Raw genomic sequence first — 11,696 nt, 5'->3', positions numbered from 1 at the left:
CTCTTTTTTTGTGGGGGGGGGGGGGGGGAGTTATTACCAGGGGAAGTGTGTAAACCCTGAGCTCTACAGACAATGAGATCACTCCCAGCATTTTCTTGAATGATATTTCACTTCATCGGCAGTGTCAGGCCCTCAGTTCAAGGATGCTTTTTACTCTGTCTCATTGGAGATTGTTCTTGAGATGACTTAAGAGTCTAATCCTTGAGTCACAGAGGGTCCATCCACAGGTTTCAGGTCTTCCCACAGGGGAGAACAGTCTGAAAGTTGGGATTCCTCTCCTTTTCCTTCCTCCACTGTCTCTTGACTTACCATGGCCATGTCAAACATGAGGCAGCATCAGTCAAACCATTCCTTTATATAACTGAAAATTTAATTTTCTACAGCTCAGAATACAGAAGTAAACATCACTGGGCAAGTTGCTGCAGAGCTGCCTAATTAGCTCCACAGTAAAATCTCAGCAACTACACATGCTGTCCTATTAGGCTGCAGTAAATTAATAAACTCTGCTGTAGGATAGTACTTGTAATTACAAGTAGTATCTTACTGTGGTGTTCTTTACTGCACAGCAAAGCACACGTAAATGCTTATGGGGCTGGCTAGGGCATGACAGCACAGTGTTTTCCAGTGTTGTTAATGCCACAGATTTCAAAGTAACAGATTATGAAGAAGTGTAAAACTGAAAGTATTCATCTTGATTCCATATTGTTAAAACTATAATGGAACGTACTTTCCAATCTCCCATCAGATTTGAGTGGTGGTAAAGGTTTACAGTAGGAAACAACCTTACATTAGCACCTAAATGGTCTAAAAGATCTTGTACCTCTTTATTCTTAGATATACTGTGTCAAATTCATCCCCAAGATCATTTTACTTTTTGGGAGCCCTGAAGCTACTTTCCATGCATTCTAAAAGCACTATAACAGGATTTCTAAAGGCTCTTTATCAAAACCAGTCTTGATTTAGCCAGTAGAGGTGAAACATAAAGCAATTTCTTTTTGAAATAAACATGCACTAACCCCTTGTAACAAGAGGGTGTCCCAGGGCCGGTCAAATAGTTGGCCTACCCACTTGTCTCAGGGCTAACCACCCACCTACCTTTTAATCAGGCTCCATGCCCGGCTCAGGATTCTCTTGGTCCCCTCAATCCCCTTAATCCTATTACCTGAGGAGTCTTACATCTAGCTCCCTTGTAGGCTTAGAGGCCTACCCCTCTGGAGCCTCACATCTGATTCCTTAATGCAACTCAGGACTCTCAGTAAGCCTGAAAGCTGCCCTAGGTCCCTTCCTAACCTGGGCCCTGCCTCAGGACTCACAGTGAGCCTGGGCCCTTGTTTTGCCTTCAGGGTATGCTCCCCTAGCCTTTCCCTGCCATAGGGTCGCCCCCCCCAGGCAGTGGTGGGTGAGGCTTTCTGGCACCTGATACTCACCCTCCACTGGGGAGGGCACAGGAATGTCATTTCCTGGAAGCTGGCCTGCCACAAGCAGCCCATCACAACATCTAACCCTAGCAGGGTGTAGTTTTAGGTCATACCTCAGGACCAGGAGCCTTCACCTTCCCCATAACTCCTTCCCTCTACCTCCAAGGCATTATGAGCAGCAGCTCCAGCCAGGGATGCACTTTCCTCAGCTACTTGCAGCAGACTGCTGGCTATGCTGCTCAGAGCCCTGTTTTTATAGGAAACAGCTTGGCCTTGTTCCCAATCAGGCAGTTGTGTTTGATTGGGAGTGCAGCCACCTGCAGACTGCTCTGCAGTCTGCCCATGCCTGTGTAAGGCGTAGGGGGTGTAACTTGTGCTCTGTTACACCCCCTACGCATGCACCTCTGACTCTGGGGCTCAAGCAGTTTGAATACTCATTGGTGGCCCTTCAGAAACTACTATTGGTCCCCTGGATTCTGAGCTGAGGAGGAATTCTTTCTTACTGAGCACGACCCTTGTTTATTTAATAATTTTTTATTAACAGACCCTTTTACAGTAATATTTCTGTCTGTGTAGTAGAAAAATGTTTCCATCTCAGACAGCACTAAATAAATCATTACAAGACAATACTCACATTAACACAGAATCTTTTTTTTTCCAGTGCCTTTTAAACTGCAAGAAGGAGAAGTTCGCATTATTTCCCTAGAACAATGCCAGTCATACTTTGACATGAAGACCATTACCAGCAGGATGTTATGTGCAGGCTATGAGTCTGGCACTGTGGACTCGTGCATGGTAAGCCACTCTCTGGGTAGAAACATGAAACTGACTTTTTTTTCTTTTTATAAAACAGTCTAATAATGTATGTACAGGATGCTTGTTGAAATACAAAGGTGACACTATAGATTAATGTTCTCAGTGTCCATTTCTAAATAAGTAATCATACATTTTTAATGGTGCAATAAACTTTCAAATGAACTATGATCTGCTGCTTGGTGCCTCTTAAGAATTACTTTTTGTTAATTAATTAAGACTTTTTTAAATTGGTGTGAATCTTGAACAGCTAGTTTTGTTATAAATGTAGCAACCAAACTATTACTGGAGAGGCTTGTATGTTCTTACATGGTTGAACTGATAAACCAGATTTTTCAACTGAGTTAAGTTGAACTCATACATCCTCTAGATATTCAAACACAGCCTCCATCGTAACAACACTGATTACATGCAGCCTCCATAGACTGTATTTTTCTCTTGAATTGCAGGGAGACAGTGGAGGCCCTCTTGTTTGTGAGCAGCCTGCAGGACGCTGGACGTTGTTTGGTTTAACATCTTGGGGCTCTGTCTGCTTTTCAAAAGTTTTAGGACCTGGAGTTTATAGCAATGTGTCACACTTTGTTGAATGGATTGAAAGACAAATATACATCCACACCTTTCTACTAAACTAACTCCAGATGTGTAGGGTTGTGCTGACTGGCAGAAGGCAAAGATCTCCAGCTCTTGAACATTCAAGATTTAGCAAGCAAGAAACTCAGGAGAGTTCTGAGCTCTAGGTGTTATTGACGTGGAGCTGTGGAAAATTAAGTGTAAGTGAACTGATAAACTTCTGCCACTGAAGATACCTTCTGGGTAGGTCTGATATGTTTGTAATCCTTTGACTTCTCCTTTAGCTGTGTTGTGCTACCATTCTAAGCACAACAAAAAAAGGCTTAAAGGAAGATTCAGCCAGTTTCTGCCTTTCAGACCTCTAAATTAAGCTGTAGCACAGATTAGCAAACCTATAAAAATATCCACTTAGTAGCACATACTGTTTCCACCCACAATTCCTGCAATGAAGAGTAAAGTCAATACATTCACAGCAATGATGCCGAAGAGCAAGGGAGACCTAGGCATCAAACTGCCACTTTAGTTGCCTTAATCTAAAATGGAATACCTACCTACTTCTGGAGTTGTCCCAGTAAAGTAAGTTTCTGCCACTTGGCTTGCACAGAACTGCATAAGTCTTGATAGCACTGAGCAGCATGGAGCCTATCTCATGCCTAAACATTATCAGTGTCCCCCTACATACTTTACCAGCAGGGGATGAACTGGTGATGAGTTGTCACTGCCACCCTTTTATCCAATTGCTTAGATTACTCAACTGGGATGTGGGAAACCCCAGTTCAAATTTTCACTGCCTTCAATCCCCATCTCCCCTGTCCCAGAAGAGTGCCCTAACCAACAGGTTGGGCTTTTTAAATTTCTTTTTGTTATTTCAATTTGTTCTTTAAGTTGTTTCTCAATAACTAAACATTCTTTGACTGAGACGGAGAATGATTTCATAGCTCCGTCTCAGAGCACTTACACGGGGAGGAAAATTTGGATGCCAGCCTGCACCAGATGTGTAACTAGCAAAATTGGCACGCTGGATGGAGACCAGAGAACACAGGGGTGGTGGTAAGATGCTGAGCAAAGAAGTCTACTGGAGACTCAAAGATCCAGCTGCTACTGCCATGAAATGTTCTCCCCACACACCAGCCAGCAGCAGCTGCTGCTACCACACATGCTCCCCACCTACTGGCAGCTGGGCTTCCCAGGGGCCACCGTTCTGGCACTTCTCTATAAATTGATGCCTGGGGCAGATGTGCTGCTCTCTCACCCTTAGTTATGCTACTGTTTTAATGCATGTTTTGGTATCATATGCAAAGCAGAAAAGGTGGATCGGGCACGCTCCTTCAGTGTGGAGGATCCTGGGCTCAAAACTAGCCATGTAGAAGGGGTATTTGAACTTGGGCTCTCCATATCTTAAGAGAGTAGTCTTCTTGCTATCTTAAATGAGTACTCTATCCATGGAACTATTGTGCGGCCTAAGCAATTAATGGCAGAAGTGGACCAATGGCTGAGAATCCAAAAGTGGAGATAGCTACTTCCATCTGCCAGGGGTGAAGCATTTCCTATAGGCTAGCTCACACAGATCCCACTCAGAACACTGAAAATTAAAGGTTGTATCACTGAAACTTAAGTTCCACTTGTGAATCTAGTCTGAGGTCTGCAATAACACTTCTACTATCTCTAGTTTGCCCCCAAGTAAGCATAATGAGACCTTTTCAAGAATCTGTCTTTTGTAGGATTCCCATATATCTGGTCAGTTCCTCAAGACAGCTGATAAATGGATGTTTCAGACACTGTCATACTCCAATTAAACAGCATCATTCAAATTACTGCTATAGTTACATATTTGCCTCTAAAACTGAGTATCTCCTTTTTTGATACACTTCAAATAACAAGTGAAAGACAATGCTCTTTACCCATGTCCACTGTATTCATAAAAAATAATATATATATATTGTCACAGGCTTTAAAACTATATTTAAATTGTTATCAAATTACAGTTGTACTTTCAAGAACAGAACCTGATGCCTCAATGGTCATTTTCTTTTTATATTGTGGGTTTATGAAACAGAAAATTATATGTATTTCTCTCCCCTAAACTGCAAAAAAGAGAATTTACTCTTGTCTAAATTTCTCGAGTTAAGGGCTGCACCTAATCTGTGTGACATGAGGTAGATTACTGACATACACATCTTGAATACGGTGGTCTGGAAATTACAGTTTCAGTATCCTGCTCTATCTTTATCCCATGGGACTAGATTCCTGACTGATGGGAACTGTTGTAGCTTATTTAAGGACCCGTGTTGGTTTAAAACACCTGAAAATCAGACCATGGGTTTGTAAAGGGCCATTTGACCAGCATACAGTAGTGCAGAGAGTAGAGCTGCATGTCGTTTTATGAAGTACAGAATTTACAAGATTTCTCTTTTTATCTAATTGAAAAGAAAAGATGCTATTGTAACATGAGCAGCCTGTCCTGATTTTTAATTTCACCAAATTATGTTCTTACAGTTAGCTTTGAATAGTGAAAAGCACGGAAACACTTAGGACCATTCTGCATATATATAAGAGCACTGCCAAGAGATACTATTTGAAATAATGTTATTATTTCCACACTAGTTAATTGGGCCTTGCCCTGCTCCAAGTTTTCAAGCAGCTGCCCTAGTGAAATAAATGGTGAGCTGTGCTTAGGCTCTGATGGCACCACTGAATGCAACCATCTTTGGCAGAAAAAGGATGTATTGAACCATATCCTAAATGGCGTTAGAAAGAAGCAGTATTTCCCCCCAACTATTTCTGCCACAACATTCCATGTAAAGAGTATATTTGTAATTTTATAAATGTATTTTTATACTGCTTTTTCTATGTGTGCACATGACAATATTATATGTAGACTCTAAAGTCAAAGTTATTCCTCCTACCCATGTATTTGTCTCCCTTTGTATTCTCATACCTATGACAGTGAGAATTCTTCATTTCTCTACAAGCTGTAACCCCTTGTAAGGTGATAAACACATTTCTTGTTTTACTCCTGTCAGCTGCAGCTCCACATAGAATTAATGGTACGTGAGCCAGCTAGATGTGTTTATATCTAGTCATACTAATAAAAAAGGACATTAATTTTACAAATACTGTCTGAGATCTAAACTAAATATGGTTTTATTCTTTCTGGAAACTCAGTGAAAGGCAGGGATGCATTAAGAGATATGAGGCAAGATGACAGCTTTGTGCAGTTGAGCTGGGTTTGTTTCTAATAGTCCTGAACCCAGATTTGCATACATGCATGGAGTTGTTTGCAACACCACTGATAACCATTGCAATGCTGAATTGTTTTCAGATTCTGATTAAACATCTTCAGTGTAGTCTGCACCTATGTTTACATACGTGAGTACATCTGTATCACTTGCAAAGCGTTCAGAAACTGCTCTTGAGAACTGCCCATACATCTGTCCCAACTGCAACTCCTGAGATCTCTGCCCTTGATAGTAGAGGTAGCTTTACCACCTTCTTCCTAGGTTTGACTTGAGCAGCATAGGTAGGCAGGATATGCCAGAGAATGCTGGCTGCCCAAGAGAGATGTGGAAGCACTATAGATGTGTATTACACTTTTCCCATACAGGATATTAATGGGCAGACTGAGTATAACTACCTGCAGTCACTTTGGATTAATTCTTTAATGGAAAATTGAAAATGAAAACAAACTCATATAGGCTAGGGACAGACATTACACACAAACCAGTTTAAGTGATCAGAAACTTTTTAAAACCTGTAACCGAACAGATGTTCAGTGGACATAAACCAATTTTAAAATGGCTGAAACTGGTTTGAGATAAACCTGGTTGGATGTAGTATCAGGCTTAAATGATTTGGGTCAAACCAGTTTATGCAGTCCCAGGCCCCTTGCTTGCTTAAGTTAAACCAGACTCCCCCAGCATCCTAGCATGCTCTCTGGGCTGGGCAGGGCTCTCTGCTCCACAGCAGAGCTGGCCCCTCCCCTCTGCTCCTCAGCTGCAGCTCTGGCAGAGACTGCAGGCTGCTCCTCCCTCCCCCCCCCTTCCACTCCCTGCTAAGCAGTGATTCCCCCATCCCCTCTGCCTTACACAGATACCTATCAACATTAGCTAGCAGACCACATGGTGGCTACGGTCTGTGCTGTGGCAGACAGGACAAAGGCAGAATCAACAGGTAGCTGGTAATGTGTCTCTGTTGTTTTCTTAATGGTGTTATAAACACTGTGTTATCAATTCCCTGCTGGACTGGTCGGGGGAGGGGAACCCTTCCCTAATCAGAGTGTCTTGCCAGGGCCTCGCCACGCGCCTCTCAGCTCAGCACTTTGGAAGGGAAGGGAGGGCTGCTCTAGCACCCTCTGGCTTCTAGCCTGAGCCACTGCAGGCATGTGCCTGTATTTCTGGGGTGTCTGATCATGTCTGTTCAGTTACAAACTGATTTAGCCTAGTCAGGTTAGACTAACCAGCAAAAATTGAATCAATTCAGGCTCAGGCTTTTTGAATGTCTGTCCCTAGCCATAATGTTATCTGAATAGATATTGCTATATAAATGTATCTGTGTACATGAAATCCTTCCATCCTTTTATTGTTTGGATTTTTGGATTTGAATCTACTCAAGTTGTTTCATTAACACTGTCTCTTCTGTGGTTTACTGAAAAGCTGTAAGTCTGCTGTTAATTTTTATATTAGAATGCAAGGCTAAAGCTAATACTTTGGTAGTAGTAACCATTCATTTCACAGTAATATCACAGACGGAACAAAAATACCAGGCCAGAAAACTGGCCTTAGTGATTTCCTCTGTGTTTTACTGCTTGTACAACTTGGGTATGAGCAGTGGACAAGTATGAAGATCTACTGCCATCAGAAGTTATAGCGAGACAGTTGATAAGACGATGATGGCCATTGGTGCCATATGTTCAAACTGTGTTGCAATGGTGAAATCTGGCTGTGTGCGTGTGTGTGAGGGCGCACACCCAGATTAGTTCTATGGATGACTGGAACTAGAGTCAAACTATATCCTATGTAAAGAACAAAACTTGCTGTCATGAAGAGACATCCATTAAATGAAGGGCATAAATGACTCGCCAATCTGCAAACACTTTTTTTGTTCTAAGAATTATAGCAGCTGTGTCTACTGCTGCAAAAATTAAGGTTAGCTCCCTTTGTTCAGATATTTATGGTATAACTCTAACATTTGTTCTGGAAATACTAATTTTGAAGGTCAAAATACAAGTGGAGATAGATTTACTTGTATTCACAAGCTTTTAAAGCCACATCTCAAAATGGAGTGATTTACCAAAAAAGAGGAAGAGAGTTTTGTGCACTTGCTATGCCATGCAAAGAAACCTCAAATGATGAATTTTAAGGGCTTATTTTTTAAATTAAAAAATCCAGATCATGTCTACTTGAGTTACTGCTGGAAAACAATAAAAAACCCAAGGAAGTGGTGATGTCCGAAATACTAACTCAGCTGCTAAGAAATGTTTTTTTAGTTAAATTGTTTAAAATACTGTGCATGTGTGTTTTGGGGAGAATTTATTGGATGTCTGTGGCTAATTAGCTTTCATAATAGAGAGAGCCTCTTACATTCACCAACCTCATTCCTTCAGCTAGGGTGTCGATGCTGACAATAAAACATCCCTTATAATGTCCCATGGTTCTATAACAAAACCAGGGAGGGCGCGCTTTTACATTACTAGTATTTGTATGGAAAAAAAGTATTTTAAATATTTTTAATATCTCTTATGCTCTAATTGTAAGATGGTTAATAATTCCTCTGGAAATAGTCATCATAGAGAACACTGGCTTTTACGGTTATGTTACAGAAAGATTGTGTAATTTAGGTATTTCTGTGCAATGCCTTTGGGCAGATGTAATTTTACACTGTTATAAAGATGTTTATTTTGGCATAATATATTCTTCTGTCCTGCTATAAACACCTTTACACGGGTATAATTATGCCCATGCTACGGTATTGTGTTGCCTTAACTATAGTTGAAGAGATGCGCAAATTGTTTGCAGCCCAGAACTGTACATGGGTTGGACCTTTAACTGCCAAAAATTGTTGCTACAGGAACAGCTTTAAAAATAACTGGAGAGGAAGGAAGCATCTTAAGATTTCATAAGAAAAGAAATCCCACTAGAAATGTATTAATTCTAAGCAGTACTCATACTTCTGTTCCTAAAGCATCTCTTTATTCTAATGCATTAATGATGCACTAAAAACGCAGTGCATTTATAATAATAGTAAAAGGCGATTCTTCCTTAGGGACTTTTAGAGGATCTTAAAAAGGAATCCCATTTAAAGATGCATCTTTCTCAAAGAGGTTAGGTTGTTTGTAAAATATCTTTGTTCTCATAAAGTAACATGGACTCTGTCAACATCATGGAAATCAGATTCCTGTGAGTTACTGAATTAAGCTTTACTGGGATTTCCTGGTAGCAAAATTTGCCCCCGTGCTGCAAATTTGCAGTGCAGGGCACATTTTAATGTTCTGAGCATGCAGTTTGTGGCACCACAAAGAAGTTTGTGGCATCACAAACCACACGTGTCTGCACATCTGAATGCGGCCATGTAGGCTAAGTATAGAAAGTCAAAAAGCCCAAGGCTGAATTGATTCAGTTTTTGCAGGTTAGTCTAAACTGCACAGATTAAACTGAGAAACAACTGGACAGTCATTCACTTTGATTCAGGAAATGCAGCCACATACCAGAAGCTGGGGGAGTGCTAGACCATGACTCTCTGGTATGTAGCTAGCATGGCCTGTGTGTTCACTTCCTTTTCCTGTTGCCCCTGAGGTCTCTGGGATTTGCAGTCCAGAATCAGAGCAGCAGGACTCTGCAGAACTCCTCATCAGTTCCTCTTCCTGCTTCCAGGTTTTTCTGGGATTTGTATTCCACAGTCGCAGTCAACAGTAAGTTTTTAGTAGGGCAGGGCAGCTCTGTACTTGGGGAAAGGGAAGTTTAACTCCCCTCCCTGGCCCCAGACCCCAGCCATAGTTTGCCTGGGGCAGGGAGGGGCAGGGAGAGGGGGGAATGTAGTCTGTGCCTGCCCTCCTCAACCCTTCTCTTGCTGGAGAAGACAGCACAGCCCAGCCCAGGGATGGAAAGTGTACAAGGATATGCTGGAGAACTCTGACTTAACTTGAACCAGGAAGGGGTCTGGGACATAAGTTTCATGAACTGGTTTGACCCAAATCAGTTAGGTATCATACTACATTCAACCAGGTTTAGCTTAAACCAGTTGAAATTAGTTTATGTGCACTGAACTTCTGTTCTGTTGCAGGTTTAAATCAGTTTCTGATGACTTAAACCAATTTACGTACAACTTCTGTCCCTAGTCTTCAGGTGTCTACAGTAGAAACTTGTACCAATTTAACTATGTTTAACTAAGCTAAGGCGGACATAGAGCTAGGACTAGAATCAAAGATAATAAACAGTCCTCTTTCAAATATATAGGGAGGATGAAGAAGGCACCGGGAAATGTGGGGCCCCTCCAAGATATGCTGAGCAATCTGGTAGTTGCGCCAGAGAAGAAAGCAGACCTCTTTAACAAATTCTTCACCTCCGTTTTCTTGTGCAGGGACCGGGACTCCCCCACCATGATTCAAGACGGACTCAAGGGGAACGCCTCCAGACCTAAGGTTGAGGAGGACTGGGTTAGAGTACTTCTGGAGGGGCTGAAGTGTTCAAATCAGCAGGTCCAGATGCTCTCCACCCCAGGGTGTTGAGGGAGCTAGCAGGGGTTATTGCAGGGCCCTTGGCATGGCTTTACGAGCGCTTCTGGTGCTCGGGCCAGGTTCCAGATGATTGGAAGATAGCCAATGTGGTCCCCATCTTTAAAAAAGGGAGGAGGGAGGACCTGGGCAACTATAGGCCCGTCAGTCTTACCTCAATCCTGGGGAAACTCTTTTAGAAGATCATCAAGGAGCACATCTGTGATGGGCCGGCATCAGGGATGATGCTCAAGGGCAACCAGCACAGTTTCATTAGGGGCAGGTCATGTCAGACCAACCTGATTGCCTTTTACGATCAGGTCACAAAAGCACTGGATGCAGGTGTCGCCATGGATGCAGTCTTTCTGGACTTCAGCAAGGCCTTTGACACTGTCAACCACCCCATCATTAAAAAACTAGGCGACTGTGGCATTGATGCCTACACAGTCAGATGGATTGCAAATTGGCTGAAGGGTCGTACTCAGAGGGTGGTGGTGGACGGGTCATATTCGACTTGCGGGGAAGTGGGCAGCGGAGTCCGCCAGGGCTCTGTCCTTGGGCCCACGCTGTTCAATTTCTTTATCAGCGATTTGGACGATGGGGTGAAAAGCAACCTGTTTAAATTTGCTGATGATACCAAAATTTGGGGTGAGGTGGGCACGTTGGCAGGGAGGGAAAGACTGCAGCAAGACCTGGATAGGTTGCAGGGGTGGGCTAACAAAAACAGGATGCGTTTCAATACGGACAAGTGCAGGGTGCTGCACTTGGGCAGTAGTAACCAGCAGCACACTTTTATAAGATGGGAAACTCCCTTCTTGAAAGCACAGAGGCAGAAAGGGATCTTGGAGTCATCATTGACTCCAAGATGAACATGGGCCGACAATGCGAGGTCACGGTCGGCAGGGCTAACCGGACCTTATCGTGTATCCACAGGTGCATCTCAAGTTAGGGCCAAGGAGGTGATCCTCCCCCTCTATGTGAGACTGGTCAGGCCACAGCTGGAGTACTGTGTCCGGTTCTGGGCACCCCACTTCAAGAGGGATGTGGACAACATTGAGAGGGTCCAGAGGAGGGTTTGCATGAGCCGGGGACAGCGGGGCAGACCCTACAATGAGAGGCTACGGGACCTGAACCTGTTTAGCCTTCACAAGAGAAGGCTGAGGGGGGACCTGGTGACCATCTATAAA

At 42.9% G+C, this 11,696-nt stretch overlaps 1 protein-coding gene across 11 annotated transcripts in view; it reads left to right on the top strand.

The window, feature by feature from the left end:
- CORIN (corin, serine peptidase) overlaps nucleotides 1-11,696 on the top strand; it is a 352,509-nt gene that overhangs the window by 281,655 nt on the left and 59,158 nt on the right. For 9 of the 11 annotated variants that reach the window (XM_025198378.1, XM_025198372.1, XM_025198377.1 and 6 more), the window contains 2 exons: nucleotides 2,080-2,213; nucleotides 2,681-6,666. In XM_025198378.1, the coding sequence (XP_025054163.1) occupies nucleotides 2,080-2,213; nucleotides 2,681-2,863 (317 nt within the window). In that variant the 3' untranslated portion in view covers nucleotides 2,864-6,666. Of the gene's footprint in view, nucleotides 1-2,079; nucleotides 2,214-2,680; nucleotides 6,667-11,696 lie in introns of those variants that run through there. The other 2 variants (XM_025198379.1, XM_025198376.1) reach the window with 2 other exon arrangements.

Source organism: Alligator sinensis, unplaced genomic scaffold (genome assembly GCF_000455745.1).
Source record: "Alligator sinensis unplaced genomic scaffold, ASM45574v1 scaffold134_1, whole genome shotgun sequence".
Classification (NCBI taxonomy): domain Eukaryota; kingdom Metazoa; phylum Chordata; order Crocodylia; family Alligatoridae; genus Alligator; species Alligator sinensis.
Note: the sequence above shows the minus strand (reverse complement) of the source record. Positions and strands in the feature narration are given on the sequence as shown.